General features: G+C 35.5%; 1 protein-coding gene and 1 long non-coding RNA gene across 3 annotated transcripts; one reads left to right on the top strand and one right to left on the bottom strand.

Moving 5' to 3' along the window:
• Positions 1-1650: 1650 nt before the first annotated feature.
• LOC137236288 (uncharacterized) lies at positions 1651-13294 on the top strand. The gene is made up of 3 exons (XR_010948347.1): positions 1651-2042; positions 11617-11886; positions 11973-13294. It is a non-coding gene; the product is annotated as an uncharacterized lncRNA (long non-coding RNA).
• LOC137236287 (piggyBac transposable element-derived protein 3-like) lies at positions 12592-17166 on the bottom strand. Of its 2 annotated transcripts, none has more exons than XR_010948346.1 (3): positions 14303-14830; positions 13913-14233; positions 12592-13568 (listed from the first exon to the last, which is right to left on the bottom strand). XR_010948346.1 is itself a non-coding variant. In XM_067758834.1 (3 exons), the coding sequence occupies exon 1, from the start codon at positions 16652-16654 to the stop codon at positions 15482-15484; it is 1173 nt and encodes a 390-aa protein (XP_067614935.1). In that variant the 5' UTR covers positions 16655-17166; the 3' UTR covers positions 12592-13568; positions 13913-14233; positions 15123-15481. The 2 variants fall into 2 exon arrangements, 1 of the variants encoding a protein (XP_067614935.1); XM_067758834.1 differs by lacking the exon at positions 14303-14830 and adding an exon at positions 15123-17166.
• Between the last annotated feature and the right edge of the window lie 247 nt (positions 17167-17413).

Genomic DNA, 17413 nt, shown 5'->3' with positions numbered 1-17413 from the left:
ATTTGCTTAAGATTTGGTACACTGGTATTTCCTTGTCTAGCTTAATATTTGAGAAAGTTTTCTTTCCAGGAAATCAAGCTACTATTGGCAGCTATAATTTCTAAATAGAAAAAAAACTTTGTTTACTTGGGAACCAGGATTAATACAAGCAACAACATCAAGTCTGAAATCCAGCGAAGAATCACTCTTGTCAATAAATGCTGCTTTGCATTAGGCAGGCAATTGAAAAGTAAAGTCCTCTCTCGGCAAGCGAAAATCATGCTATACAAGTCTCTTATCTTAACTATCCTGCTATATAGTGCAGAAGCATAGGCAACATCAGATGAAACGGCTCTGGGAGTGTTGGAGAGAAAAGTTTTTCGAAAGATTTACGGACCTCTGCGCGTTGGCGATCGCGGGTACTGAAGAAGATTTAATGATGAGCTTTACGCAGACATCAACATAGTCCAGCAAATTAAAACGCAGCGGCTACGGCGGCTAGGCCATGTTATGCGAATGAAAGATGACGCTCCAACTAAGAGAACATTTTTAACGGAACCCGCCTTAAAGCAGAGGAAGAGGGCGTCCCGCACTCCGCATGAAAGACCAGGTGGAAAACGATTTAAGCTACGCTGGTGTGACCAATTGGCGCCAGTTGGCTGAGCGAGGAAGCGGCTGGCGCGCCTTGTTGGACGGCCATAGCTGTTTAAACAGTTAAGCGCCAATTAAGTAAGTAAATTTCTTTCGAGGAAGTGGATCACTGATCGACCTATTTTAAAAACTCTTTAGGTACGATATGCTTGACGTTTAGTAGAGGAGTTCCTCTTCGAGAAGCTTTATACGTGATAAACTTTATTTCCGACATGTGGACTAAGAGCCCACCTATTCCAAAAAATCTTGTTTATGGTGAAAATTGTTTGAAATGCTCCTGTTGGCAGCCATAATTTCGAAATATTAAAGGACTTCGTTTATTTGGAACCAGAATTAACACAAACGACAACATCAGCTTTGTAATCCAGCGAAGTATCACCTTTGTCAATAAATGCTCTAGAAGTATTTACGTACTCGTCTGCTATATGGTGCAGAAGCATGGACCATGACAACATCAGATGAGGTGGCTCTGGAAGTGTTCAAGAGAAAAGTTCTTCGAAAGATTTACTAACCTTTATGTGTTGGCGACGGCAAGTACCTAAGAATATTTAATAATGAGCATGACGAGCTTTACGCAGACATCATCATAATGAATGACAGATGATGGTCCAGCAGAGAAATTATTATTATCGGAACCCGTCTATGGAAGCAGATGAAGGGGCGGCGCCCATTTAAACTCCCTTGATGTGACCGGTTCGCGCCAGTTAACCCAGAGAAGAAGCGAATGGCGCGCCTTGTTAGACTGTAATAACCGCTGAAACGGTTAAGCGCCAATTAAGCAAGTAAATTTCTTTCCAGGAAGTGGATCAGTGATCGACCTATTTGATTACGATTTTTTGCTGGGATATATTTGCAATGCATGTGTGTTGGCTTTAGTACTTCATCCGATGTATTGGTGCGTTGGTTAGACTGGTTTTCACTGGGATATATTTGCAATGCATGTGTGTTGGCTTTAGTACTTCATCCGATGTATTGGTGCGTTGGTTAGACTGGTTTTGCTGGGAAATTCGTTGTGCATTTGGCCAAAACAGCAACAGCCCACAATAACCCAGCAACCGAACAGTCAAGCGGGCGACTCCAGTAGCAACCAAGTATACCTTCCATAACGTCGCCAGTTAAATGTAAAACGACATTCGCAGCGAGTGGTTGATTCGGTTTGTAAGCTGAAACTTATTAATTAGTTTGAGGGACAAAGTTAAAGTGATACAAGTGCATAGTTGAAGTAGAAGTTAGTCAGTAAACAGTAAATAAAAAAAAGTAACAAACTAGCGATACATGCTATTCTAGACGCCCAGCATGTGACTTCGTAATTGAATATGTACTTACTGACCATTAATATACGACAATGTGAAGTTCTCTTTTATGAAGTGCAAAAAGAGCTGAAGTGTTGGGTTTTCCGAAATGAAAATGTTGTAAGTAAATAAGGCAACAGTCTAAAACACAGGTCGACTGCTAATAAGTGATGTGAAAAGACGCGTTTTTTCTCAATCTCCATAACTCGAAGACGAAAAAAATTAAAATGTTCAAATATCTCTTGACAAAGTTAAATTTTTTCTTTTTTAACCGTGGTCAAAGCGCGTCTTCTAACACCCCTCCAGATATTTTGGGACGCTCATTACCAGTCTTTTCACCGAAATTAAAATTTTATGCGCAATATTGGAAGAAAATTCTTAAATTTTTTTTTTTTAATGATGGTGGTTTTACATTTGTGTGCGAATGTGAAATAATGATAGGAAATGAATTTCGTGATGTCATGGTGCATACGTCGCACAGTGGCAAAAGATATCTTTCACGTAAAATTTGTATAAACTCCATTTCCGACCGATTTTCGGTTGCGAATGTCGAATATGTTGCTAGGTTGCAAAATATCGTATTTTTTATAATGAAGTACAAAAAATTGTTATTTAAACTAAGGCTGATTTCTGTCCAAGAAAATTGTGAAGAGGTGGAAAACACTAATAAAATCCTGAAGTTTGTAATAGTACCTACGTTACAGAGATGAGCAAAACGGAGATTTTACACTCGCTGTAAAATGTGGTTTTTCTGATTTTCAAATAACAGTGATTTAACGGTTGAAAATGTAAATCTGTCTCCGTTGCAACACCATTCATGTTTATAATAATTACAATAATTGGCTCATTTGTTTTTGATGAAATAGATTGTATTTTTCTTGTATTTCGTTAGTAGTGATACCGTCTTAAAAAAAAAAAATTAAGAAAAAACACAGCAATTTTTGGGAAAATCAATTGTATGTCATGAAAGCCCGAAGAATATCAGGGCCCGTATTACGTTTTACGATCAGTGATCGAAACTCATTTTTTAAAACACAATAGCTCTGGAGTGGTGGATCGGATTAATAACAAATGTGAACTAGCTACAAATAGCACGCATTAGGTCCACAACTTATTATAAATTTTAGAAATAGTGTGACAGTTGCACAATTAAATGGTTTTAGGTCACTGAATGTAATACGGGACCAGAAAAGTGTGTAAAAATGTGTTTCAGAAAAAGCGAACTTTATTTTAGGTATTTTAACTGTTTTTCAGGGTCTCAATCTTATTTCCGAAAAGGTCAACACAGAAAAATCCAACTGTCTCTCATACTTTCAAATGTATTCCAGATAGCCTCAAATGTATTTCAGAATTTGATGATGGTAAAAAGATTTCAAACAATCCAAACTTATTTCCCAACGCTGAACAATCAAATTTTCATAAGGCTCACATTATACTCGTATGTAGATAGCACAGGGCAAAATAAAAGTGTGGAGATAGATTGGGCACTTTCAGGAGGCAATTATTCCAGCCTAAGACTTCGAATTATAGTCTTTTGTCCGCCTAGAGTTTTCATCCGCTCCACTGTGCATCGTTTGGTGTTCGTGGGAATATACAATATTAAATAGGTGATTCATTATTACCTATAATGTGTTTTAAAGTTTATTTTATACACTCACGACATTATAGCCAAATTAATCATTACATAGCCGGACTTATCCCCTTTTTGGACATTTTCGTTTTCGATACGTTCTGACATGGTAAGTTATTGTTTGTCATAGTTACAAATAATTTTTTGACTTATGTAGTTACAAAAGTAGCGTTTACATTTTGCGACGCATTTATGATTTTTAACTTCTTTGTGACATTCACATGTTGGATTTGATGATAATGATTTTCCTAAGCGATGTAGGCGGTACTCATGGTTATAAACACGCTGGTGCCTGTTATTTCCTTTTAAGAAAGATTTTCAAAATGGAGTTGAAGTAAATGCAAAGCGTGTTAAATATCGTATTTATCAGAGCAAATCTAACTATGGCAAATAACTAACAATGAGTGCGACTGGAAAGCGTTAATTCGGCGATAAGGGGCCTTAGTTAGAGTTTCACAAATAAATTAATTGTTCAGTTTTAAAATTGTTAAATTGTGATCTATACTAATATATATGTAAGTATATTTTGAAAGCCGTTTTTTCTGGACCGCAAAGCTCGAGAACGGCTGAACCGATTGAGATGAAGTTTTGAGCATAGAATTGGTGGTGGCTCGACATGGCTAAAAAAACTGAATAGATTTAGAAACGTTTTTGATATATCGACAAAGATGTGGACCAGGGTAACTCTAAAATGTGGTCATACGATAAATACACAAAATTTTTTATTATCTGAAGGTAGCAGTATAGTTTGATTCTGCGGGTTCCCAGTTCTCGATATTGCTGTATGAATTCGGAAGTACGTCAAGTTATAGAATTAAATAAATACCACATATGTATATTTAGAGTAATTCTCTTTTTTAATTTCAATAACATATCTTACGTATAATTTGTTATTATTTTGTACAACAATAAACGAGCAACATCGCACACGGGCTGCTAGTTAATATATAACAAGTAAGGAAGGCTAAGTTCGGGTGTAACCGAACATTACGTACTCAGCTGAGAGCTTTGGAGACAAAATAAGGGAAAATGACCATGTAGGAAAATGAACCTAGGGTAACCCTGGAATGTGTTTGTATGACATGGGTATCAAATGGAAGGTATTAAAGTGTATTTTAAAAGGGAGTCGGCCATAGTTCTATAGGTGGACGCCTTTTCGAGATATCGCCATAAAGGTGGACCAGGGGTGACTCTAGAATGTGTTTGTACGATATGGGTATCAAATCAAAGGTATTAATGCGGGTTTTAAAAGGAAGTGGCCCTTAGTTGTGAAGGCGTTTTCGAGATATCGACCAAAATGTGGACCAGAGTGACCCAGAACCGTGTACCGCTAATTAATTATATATGTAATACCACGAACAGTATTCCTGCCAAGTTCCAAGGGTTTTTGATTGCACCCAGCAGAACTTTTTCATTTTTTTCTACTTAATATGGTAGGTGTCACACCCATTTTACAAAGTTTTTTCTAAAGTTATTTTTTACGTCAACTAACCAATCAAATTACTATGTTTCATCCTTTTTTTCATATTTGGTATAGAATTATGGCATTTTTTTCATTTTTCGTAATTTTTGATTTCGAAAAAGTGGGCGCGGTTATAGTCGGCTTTCGGCCATTTTTTGTACCAAGGTAAAGTATATCGGTTTTTGCTCAAGTTATCGTGTTAACGGCCGAGCGGAAGGACAGACGGTCGACTTTGTATAAAAACTGGGCGTGGTTTCAACCGATTTCGCCCATTTTCACAGAAAACAGTTACTGTCATAGAGTCTATGCCTCTACCAAATTTCAGAAGGATTGGTAAATTTTTGTTCGACTTATGGCATTAAAAGTATTCTAGACAAACTAAATGAAAAAGGGCGGAACCACGCCCATTTTGAAATTTTCTTCTATTTTTCTATTTTGTTGCACCATATCATTACTGGAGTTGAATGTTGACATAATTTACTTATATACAGTAAAGATATTCAATTTTTTGTTAAAATTTGACTTTTAAAAAAAATTCTCAGCTGAGTATGTAATGTTCGGTTATACCCGAACTTAGCCTTCCTTACTTGTTTTTGTTCGAAAATGTATTAAAAAGTGTTTGTAAGGAATGACTTTATGTTAAACTAGCATACCGCCAAACTGGTTTCCCTACATTTAAAAGATGGTTCTCCCTTACCCCTATCACTCTCTACCACACCCTCGTCTACTTTTGGTTCTATTTCTTCTCGTTTTTCACGTCTCTTATATACTTTATCTCCATTCACTTCTAATTTTTCTTCTCCCTCTACCAAACCCACTCTCACTCCTATTGCCACTCCCACTCCTCTACCTAACCCATCTCATTTCTCCCATGTATGGAGTCTCTAAACCAAATATAGATCCAACTGCTTCACGTTTGGTTACATTCCTACTTTTGGTGTCATTTCTACAAATTACTTCTGCTTGTTATTCCCTTTATCTCCATTCAACTTATCCTTCCCACTACCATACCAATCCCCATTAAAACTCCCACATGCAACCATATCAACAAAGGTGCGATAGACGTGTCGAGTCGGATCACTATCAAGCTGTAGCTAAAATCTGCGGTTACTTGTTCTCCGAAATATCATGCCAACTAATTGGAATGCATGTGCATTGTAACATTCTCTTAAGTACTTCCCCCACTGAGAAAAACAATTATAGTGGTGATTCGATTACATGGAAAGCAGCATTAATATAAAACTCTCCTCTGCAAAACTGCAATACCGTTTTAATACATAGTAGAGCAAAGCTCACAGAGTACATTAACTTCGTCCCAGCGGGTTAGGGGGCTTAGAATATACCATCGGTAGGTCGTAAGAGGCGATTAGTCTAAACTTATCCAAAACAATAAATAAAATCTACAAAAAGTTAATAAATTCTCCAACTCAAATATTTTTAGGTTATGGTTATGGCTTTAGCGTTATGGTATGGCACCATTAATCGATTACATTGATTTTCCATAAGGTTGGTTCGATCAGCTGTTTTATCTGGTTATGGATAAGTCGCCATTAATTGGCCCTTAAGCAAGGCTTCCTAAAATTATCAACAACATGCATGCCGAACTTGGCATAATTAGGGAAAACGTCAACATCATGAGAACACCTCAATGTTCATTTCATCATAACTTTTCGTAGACAGTATTTTTTTTATTTCGAACTCATTGCGAGCATATTGAACTAGCAATATAGCAGTATTACTTATGTACATATATATAGATATGTACATATGAGTAACAATATAGAAGTACATATTAGATACATATACATATGCATGCACATATATGGGCGTTTGCAAGTTTTTTGGTTCTTTTCTAAAATCCCGAGACTTGCTTTTTTTATACTCAGCTGAGCAGAGCTCACAGAGTATATTAATTTTGTTCGCATAACGGTACCCCGTAACGGCATAAACTAATCGAGATAGATATAGACTTCTATATATCAAAATGATCTGAGCGAAAAAAAGAAGTTAATTTAGCCATGTCCGTCCGTCCGTCCATCTGTCCGTAAACACGATAACTTGAGTGAATTTTGAGGTATCTTAATGAAATTTGGTATGTAAGTTCCTGGGTACTCATCTCATATCGCTATTTAAAACCAACGAAATCGGACTACAACGCCCACTTTTTCGATATCGAAAATTTTGAAAAACAGAAAAAGTGCGATAATTAATTACAAAAGACGGTTAAAGCGATGAAACTTGGTAGGTGGGTTGATCTTATGACGCAAAATAGAAAGTTAGTAAAATTTTGGACAATGGGCGTGGCACCGCCCACTTTTAAAAGAAGGTAAAATTTTAAAGTTTTGCAAGCTGTAATTTAGCAGTCGTTGAAGATATTATGATGAAATTTGGCAGGAACGTTACTCCTATTACTATATATGCTCTAAATAAAAACTGGCAAAATCGGATGTAAAATTTTAACAAAAAAGTAAATATCTTTACAGTATACACATAAGTAAATTATGTCAACTTACAAAAATAAAAGAAAATTTCAAAAAATCCGCCTTTACCAAACCTTATGAAATTTGGTAAGGGTATAGCTTTTATGACGATAACTGTTTTGTGTGAAAATGGGCGAAATCGGTTGAAGCCACGCCCAGTTTGTATACACGGTCGACCGTCTGTCCTTCCGCTCGCCCGTTAACACGATAACTTGAGAAAAAATCGATATATCTTTACTAAACTTAGCTCACGTACTTATCTGTAGTGGAATTCACTAACTTTTTTAACGATATTTGCCATCGCTTTATTTGCGAATCGATAACTATAACGATTTCGTTATTCAGTAACTATTTTTTATCGATATTCGTTAATCGACGATCAGCTGTGTTGTTAAATAAACGGCAAGTGAATTGGCTGCGTTAAAAATCACGAAATTTACATTTCGGCCAATTTTAGTTTCAAACATGAAAAGTTGCTTTATTTATAAATCAAATGGCATTTGAGTACTTAGCATACGTTTTATCACAAGATGAAGGGTTACTAAGTCCATCGCCAGTGAACGCCTTCTTAGAATGCAACGGAGTTTCGAAAGCTGTACCGAATAACCCCAGACTTGGCTCATGATATTATTTCTCAACTTGATGGTCAATTAAGGGACACAAGAATAACTGCGATATCAACAGAGAAAAAAATTAATCCTGCATTTACTTTCCTTTTGTTAAAATAGGTTATTTAAAAGCAGTTAGTATATGGAATTAGTTTATTTTTGGCATTCCTTTTGTGCTTTTCGCATTTTTTAGGTTTCGTTAAGCTGTGCTGCCACCTTTCTACTATTTTAAATGTCATTTATTGCGAGTCGTTAAAACTAAGTTAGTGAGTAGTACAATCGATAAGGCAAGCGACAAAATCGTTAATTAAAATCTCGACAAATCGCATCGTTATAAGTTAGTGAATTCCACTACTGAACTCACTTTATCTCGGTATTAAAAATGGGCGAAATCGTACTATGACCACGCCCACTTTTTCGATATCGAAATTATCGAAAAATGAAACAAAATGCCATAATTCTATACCAAATACGAAAAAAGGGATGAAACATGGTGATTGGATTGGGTATTTGACGCAAAAAAATTTAATTTAGATAAAACTTTGTAAAATGGCTGCGACACCTACCATATTAAGTAGAAGAAAATGAAAAAGTTTTGCAGAGCGAAATCAAAAGCCTTTGGAAAAATGCCAGGAATACTGTTCGTGGTATTACATATATAAATAAATTAGCGAAAGTCGACAGATGATGTTCTGGGTCACCCTGGTCCACATTTTGGTCGATATCTCGAAAACGCCTTCACATATACAACTACGGGCCACTCCCGTTTAGAACCCTCATTAATACCTCTAATTTGATACCCATATCGTACAAACACATTATAGTCACCCCTGGTCCACTTTTATGAATTTTTTTTATTCATTTTTACATTGCATGGGTTACCCTAGGTTCATTTTCCTACTTGGTGATTTTCCTTTATTTGACAAAGGATGAAGGAAAATTTTTCCAAAAACGTCACCCTTGGTCTACAATTTGGTCAATATTTCCCAAACATATGTGATATGGAATTAAAACCACTAATAAACCATCTACGAAACCCCACGAAACCAACGCAGCTAAGCTCTCAGCTGAGTATGTAACGTTTGGTTACACCCGAACTTAGCCTTCCTTACTTGTTTTAATCTAAAATGACTCGATATATGTAAGTATCTAAAAAAAGTGCTCCTTGCTTTTTGGTATGGAACTCATCAGTTACCTCGTAAATGACATCACCCGCTTGACGCGTCAAATGGCGCCGCTGAGACTATATTAATTTAAGGTGTATCTATCGTCACCCTGTTGCCAGAAACAAGAATGTGTAAAAATTAAAATGTTGGGAAATCAAGTTTTAAAGTTCACTGTTTTCGATAAATCCATGCATTATTTCACATTCGTCTAATCTATGCCTTAAAAAAGTGTGGGTTTCTTTAATACTTGGGAATCGGGATTTTAATGTATCAATAGTTAACCCGGTGAACCTATAAACTCAAAAGCGAACAAAATGCACATTATTGCTTCTGGCAGGCGGTCGACGGCATGTATAGGTATACATATTACATACAAATGTACCAAGCGAAACAGCTGCTTAAATTGAGACATTTCCAGTTTTGTTTATGTTTGCCTCTAAACAAGCAACGCTTCGTAAATACGAGTTTGGAACCAAAAAAATGTGCATAAAAAATATATTTTACGATTAAAATCTTGTTAGGTATACATTTTCGTGGAAAACTTTAGCTAATGAAACTAACTTTAAAGGTACTTTTAAAATATGGAAATATTTATATACTTACATATATGAGGATAGCTCACAACGCCTTGTTGGAGCGTTTCTACAGTCGCTGTCTAACGAAATATTTTAGTTCTTGTGGAGTGCATAAGATTCCTTAGCTCATTGGCTGATATTTAAAGAAAAAAGTTAGATAGTCCCTATCAGTTTTCGTAAAAGCGTTGACATATAATAAAGGTATTACAGCCTGATTGAGTTCAAATTGTCAAAATCTGTGTATTGGTGTTGGTGCGAACAGTATGGAATGGAAACATAAAATCAGTTTTTGTATGTGTAAGAAAATGTTGCCAATGTATTGGTTTCATTTTGAGTTTGCCATCATTGTGAATCAAACGCCCCATTACTGATACTTAGCATAGACTTGACTTGACTTGGCGTAAACTTAGCAACTTAGCGATTATACCCCACTTAGCGCATACAATCTGGCATCATAATCAATAAATGTAAATTTTTTTGGGTATGCGTAGTGGAACTTTTTTTTCCTGAGCCCAAATCCTATCGAAAAATCGATGGCGCGATATAGGTTAACTTTCATCCATACAAATCGACCCAGGTTAATATACAATAACACATATGTATGTACAATAACACATAAATTTGGTAGACATTCGGCTTTTGTTTCGTTTTGGCGTTTGCGTGCGCAAACAGCTGACTTTGAACACACACTTCTGGATTACAACCCAACAAGCAAAGTAAACGTAATGTAAGTTTTAAATAAGTTCTCTCAAAAAAACATTAGGCTTACAAAACCTTGAGTTTTTGTTAATAAATCGTTTAGAAATAAGCGTCAAATAACTGAAACGGTTTCTTGCTTTTAAGCGTATAAAAAATTGCTAAAATAAGGCTTTTTATATATATTTTCTATTGCTTTTTTAAACGACAGTTTTTATATTTTTCTTTGTTCTTTATTCAGTCTATGATTTACAATAATCTTACAGACAATTAACAAAAGTTTCTTAAACATAAGTAAAAAGTATTAAAAAATCTATTATTTCAATAATTTATACGTATAATACATGTGCACACATATATAATTTCCTAGTTTCATATATACATTACATCAAGTGTAGCTGCAATTCTAATGCATTCTTGGAGAATTCAAGAAGCGGTTTAAATGCAGCCATTCTCTTTCATATACAAACGTTTATGCAAATAATTTTAAAAATTTTGCAAGTTGAAAAAAGTTGACAAATAAATGTTTCGTGTTTTTTTTTTCTAAACTATTACAATTTACTTTCACAGTAAAAATATTTATAAACATTTACCCTCAACGCTAACAAAATGTTTTCTGAAAAACATTAAAATATATTTAATATTGAAAACGCTTATATATCGTTATCACAGCAAGTTTACTTTAAGTTACTTTTAAAAACATTTACAGAAATGCCGGTTGGGAATGTTCTCAATCCACAGACAGCGCAACGGCAACGCCAAATAAAAAACTGTTTAGTCTAAACACCAAGCAAAAAATCAATACAAAATAAACTCGAGAAATGTTTAAAAAATTTTCATTTTTCAAATTTTCTTATGCAGTACGTAGTTCTTAAAAAATTTCTACTACTATTTTCCAGATTTGTTCCTAATTCACCCGGAAATTCTGGTAGCTCGACGCAAATTGGAAGATAAACTCGGCCTCTATCTCCTCCGGGGTATATTGTGCCAAGTTATTATTCTTATTATTATAACCTTTTTTTAGTACATGTTTTTGCTATAAAACTAACTCAAATATTACGTCTTTTTTCATTACAGCTCTAACTTTCGGACATGTAATTACTTCCTCAAACACGTGCATAAAATGCAATTATTTATCGGATTGGAAAGGAACTCTACTGTTAGCAAAATCCACGTCATAAATTGAGCGCCTGTTCATAATAATTAAAAACAAATTTGGATATGAATTTGCAAAACGTGTTCGAACATGAAGCTGTAGTAAAATAGTTCCCATATTATACAAATAAAATAGTGCGTTATAGCAATTTTCAATAGAGCATAAAGAAAAATGTAGCGTGTTTTAAACGAGTATGTACAGCGCTTGGGTATAAAAATGATATTGTTTCTTTCTTTTTGTAACTTTTTATTTTGTTTCTTTTTTGTATCAATTGGAGTGTTCTGGAACACCATCGCGTGTTAATTGCGGTGAAACACCTTTAAAAGCAAAAAATAAAAATAAAAATATTTTAACTATGTATATTTTAAGAAAACTTGCATAAAATGTAAAACATTTATTAATTATCTACATATATGTATGTTTGGAAAGTTAGTGAAAATCCTTGTGTAAGTAAATTATCGGTGTGAAAATAATACAACTAAATTACAGGAAAAAAGTTTAATTTAACAGTTCGACGCCGGCATTTCAGACAAAAGTTGCACCAACAGTGAAGATATAACACGAATGTGAATTATAATTTTCGTCAGCTGTTGCAAGTTTTATTGCTATGTATAAATATACGAAACTTATATTTGTACTTACATATATCGATCGCGTGCTTGGTCTACAAGTAAAGTACCAAATAGGATACCCAAACGCCTAAAAGCATTGCATACCTATACTGCATTGCTAGTGTCTACAATGTGGTCAAGCGGCTAGTTTCAATAAAAAGTGCAATGAAGGGTTAACGTGTGATTGCACTCGTTAATTGTCAGTTTCTTTTTAATAAGTGCTGATGAAATAAGGAAAAAAAATTGTAGGCAGGCAGTGAATATTTAAACTCCAGTTGTTAAAAATTTAATGTTATTACGAATGAATCAAAGTGAATTACTAAACAGATAATTAAAATTAAAAAAATGAGTTAAACCACAACCATACTTAGAGCCATAAACCATAAATAATTGATAATATACAAAAAAAAAAAAACAAGTGAAAAAATTAAAGCTTCTAATACACCCCCGATCATCGTTACAACTGCTGCAATGAATCCGCCCAAAACTTCAATAAAGACCTCTGTCGCAGCTGTCGATGTTGCAGCTGCAGCAGCAACATCAGCACCAATAAGTGACTTAGCAGCTTCAGTAGGAATGAGTACTACTCGCACACATACGCCGACCCCACCTCTATCTACTGCTCATTTTCCAACAATGCCGTTAATAATACCAGCACCGCCTGCAAGTACTTCATCTCCAGCACCATCACCGTCATCGGCGTTCGCAGCATTTGCTACTACACAAGCGCTATTACAGCTCCCATTGGAATTACAACAGACATTGGCGAGTGCTGCCGCTGTAGCTGGCTACTTACCCTCAACTTATCTAATGGATATATGTGAGTAACACAGGAATACTATATTTATTTAATGTAATTCGTTGAAAAACTATATTTCTTATATATAACTCAGATATGCAACAGTAGTTTCTTTACCTATATTTTTCCTGTATATTGATGATTAGACAACTATTACAAATTCAATTCACATTAGATCCCAATAGAGCAATACGTTAGATTGAAGAACTATAATTTTCTCGACTTGAATATTAGGTTCAATTTTGTTTGTGAAAGCTATGTTTCTCCATAGTTCATCGAGTCGTCTTCTACCATTAGAGGAGGGGGAACAGGGGTAGTTATCGAATCTTCAGTGGTTGTTGGGATGGTAGTTCACGATCCGCTGCAAATGGTCCTGCAGACTTTGCAGAATGCAATACTAAAGATCCATTGATTTTGAAATGCAATACATATACAAAACAAAATTTCGAATAGCAGATATTTCCTGCAAGAATAAATTCGGTTAAAATTGTATAAACAAAGAGGATAAATATAATAAGAGACGTCACTCGTTACTTTGCATACTGTTTTTGGTTAGGGTAATCACAGGTTTTTTTTTTGGGCGACATGTGCATAAATGTCTTCTATACATTTTCGTGGGGTATTTGTGTTTATTTTTCCCGACTGTATTTAATTAATTAATTAATTCTCTTTCCAAAAATCACATTTGCATAATTTCCAGCGAGTTACTCGCCACTCGTAGCAGACTGGTGGCTCCTATTATATTTATCCTCTTTGGTTTAAATACAGAAATGTGTATATGCGTATGAACTTCTTTCATTCTCTTACCCTTTTGTTTCAGTTAATTTGCGATGTAAATTTTTCATCCAATTCGTCATCAATTTAGCCGCGTCTTTTTTGATTGTTTTCGTTTGTTCGTTGCTATGGTATTTTCTATGTCGCATTTTTATGCAATTGTGCATAGCAATGTCACCTCGTATGTATATGTCTTCTTACAAAGCATCCTAGCCCTCATAAATTTATGTGTTCCTCATTTTAGACATTCATATTGGGAAATTTGTTAAGAATGTATATTTGCAGTTTTGCAGTTTCACCGACGATATGTATACAGGGGCATCATAACTTTATTTTACACAGCTCTGGTTAACCCTGGAAACGTTTAGACAAACATTAAATACTCACAGCCGGATGAGTTAACCCGACAGACATTGTTCTTACTTTCTTTATTTTCGCGCTTTTCCCCTCACTCTTCCTGCGTTTGCTCTTATCAAAGTCTAACCCCCACTACTGCCCTTAATTTTATCCTTATTCTAGATCTTCCTGTTAACCTTGTTTTACCACTTTGTCTCATTACTTTCATTCTTACTTCTACTCTCCATCTTCCTCTTGTTTGCTTAATTTTTCTGACTTCCCTCCAACTTCGTCTACTTTTTCTTCCCATTTCCCTTCTCTTTTCTTTCATGTTCCCGTTTCCAAAGTGGGAATATATCGAGTTTGGCTTTTTTCTACACTACATTATTGGTAAGGTAGTAAAAAGGTAGCAAAATAGTACCATATATTTTCCCTCCACACTACTTTAAAATTCATGACCGGATTATGAGGGCCATCAAATTTTTGTTATTGTACTACTGACTTAACCTGTGTGGTTAATTGCGTCATGGAAAGCCAGTTTAACCCTCAAGCAGGCGAATTTTTATTACGGGGGGCTACGATGTTTAACAAATTCACCTAGACTAATTTTACGTAGAGGAAAACGGAAACGGAACTATTTTCGACGCTTGGTGCCGTTACACCGCTTATAAGCGGTCTTGCCTGATGAAGGCATAAATTGGGTAATAATATGATTTATACTATGAGGAAAACTATCTAATTAGAAACACGAAAATATCAAGAGGAACATTTATTTTGTATGAAATTGTACAAAACAGTTTCTGTCTTTGACCAAGCAAAGGTTTAAATTGCATTTTTTGCATATTACTTGTGTTTCATATTTACAGCCGGGAAATTTACATTTTCGTTTTCATTTTACGTCTTTTACCTCCGGCCAGTGTCCAAATTGATCAAATCGTATTTCTGGGGGTGGTAAATATGTCTTATTTCCATGATCGCAACTACGAACTGCTTCTTTTGGGGGACGGCCAACGGTATTTTTTTGCGGGGCCACCTGGAAACTGGTAAGGACATCAGCAACGAGGAATCTGAAATCAGGAAGCTCGACGTGTTCATTATCTGCGCCATGCTTGTGTATTCGGCGATAAAGCAAGTACGAATTAACTACAGTCATATCGATGAAATGGTAAAACAAGCGATGAGAGTAACTAGATGTCTTTAGTCGAATCCTGTACCGTCCAAGTAGTCCATCCATAGTGTCAACTCCACCCATATGTGCATTATATTCTAGAAATTAAAACAATAAGGAAAGTTGCTGACATAATATATTTTAAAGTACGTTCCATTTATAATATGTGGACAGTCAACTTCAAGATAGTTCTTGTCTTTGCGGTCATATCTGATAACTTTTCTAGGTTCAGCTTGAGAATTGCTAGTGAAAAATGGAAGAGTACCAACAGAAGTAGAAGCTAGACGTACGTTTTTCGTATCTTTCCATTGTATGGTGGCTATTTCAAGTCCGGAAGCGCTACCGATATATTCGACTACTTCACCACGCTTCAGTTTAGAATCTTTGTCACTTGGCAGTTTACAATTGGGAATTTGTTCAAATTTGATAGTTCCAAGGGCATATATACCCTTGCTTTTCAATAAGACCAACAACGGTAATGAAGTATAAAAGTTATCAAAATAAACTATATGGTTAATCATGGCTGGGACTGTTTCCGTTAGCCGGACCACAACATTAGACGTAGCTCCCAAATCTGGATAACCATTAGGAATGATGTTATCGCCAGCACCGGAATAAAGCTCGAATCTGTACGCATAACCATCAGAATCGCATAAAACGAAAAATTTCATTCCCCATTTATGTGGCTTGTTAGGGAGATACTGCCGAAAACGTGAATGCATCTTGGTAACACACATTTGCTCATCTACGCACAATCGTGGCTTTTTTGGAACCATGTCAAACCGTTGATTCAGATAATCAATAATTGGACGAATCTTGAATTGTGTATCATAACCCGGTTCTCCTATTTTCTTCATTTTAGAGAAATCATTGAAGCATAGGTATTTTCGAATTTGATAAAAACGTTTTGAAGACATCGCTTTCTTCACTGGAGCTACCGTATGACGACCCCAATAGCGATCGGCAGAAGGCATTCGAATTACAGACATATATATCAGGATTCCAAGAAATTTACGCATTTCCGTAACCGTAACACAGAAGGAGCCTTCGATATCTTGTCTGTTAGCATTCCAGTTTGTATAGTGAACTATAGATTCAAAAAGATCGTCAGTGAAGAAAAAAGCGAAACACTTATATGGCGTATCCAAGCTTATTATTTCATCTGATAACGACAAATCACCTAAAAACGAAACTTCGTTTAGATGCTTCTGCATGTTCCCCTTACGCCACAAAATTTTTTTAAATTCATTGGATTTAGTGTCTATGTCCATAGCATTGCCAGTAAAACCAAGATTATTTGTTTGAACTTCTGGACCTTCTACGTCATACTGTGGTAGAGGAGATCTTAGCCGCTTAGGAGGTTTTTTGGACAAACGAACTACTGTTACTGTTACTATTTCTCGTTCAATCCCTGCTACTGATGTAGATGGGTGCACAACTGGTGTAGATGGCGAAGTTACTGACAACAAAACCTCAGTCGGAGTGGTGCTCACTGCATGCGCAGAGTTATCGCGATCACTTACGTTGCTCGTATTCAAAATCTGGTTCAATGGTTGAGCAAGGAACTCAGAGGAACTCCATCGTCCCAAATCGGAAACACATCGTCCAATTTGTGCTTCATCTTCTCATCTCATCATTCTCATCTTTAAAAAATCACATATTTTCATAAGAATAATATTTACTTAACAGTGATAATTTTTTCAAGTTCCACAAATGAATTATTTTTCTGTATTTAGTTAAATAAATTGTAAAATATTTCACTCTGAATTTTACATGCACATGCACTGACTTCACAAGTTCAACTGATTATGAGGAAATAAGTAAATAACCGAGAGAACTTTTTTTTTTTGGAAAGGCTTAACAACGGCTGCATTATTTCAAAACATTCTTTAAGTAGTAAAAATCTATTACGTGTTACATGAATTTAGCTTTCTAACTCTTGACCGCTTAAAAGCAGTTTTGTCCGCTTGAGGGTTAAAACAGTTCTTAGGAAAAACTCATCTGCTTTACTGCTGCTGTTCGGAATCGGC

This window comes from Eurosta solidaginis, unplaced genomic scaffold (assembly GCF_040869045.1).
Source record: "Eurosta solidaginis isolate ZX-2024a unplaced genomic scaffold, ASM4086904v1 ctg00001680.1, whole genome shotgun sequence".
Lineage (NCBI taxonomy): Eukaryota > Metazoa > Arthropoda > Insecta > Diptera > Tephritidae > Eurosta > Eurosta solidaginis.
This window is presented reverse-complemented; position numbering and strand designations above follow the sequence as displayed.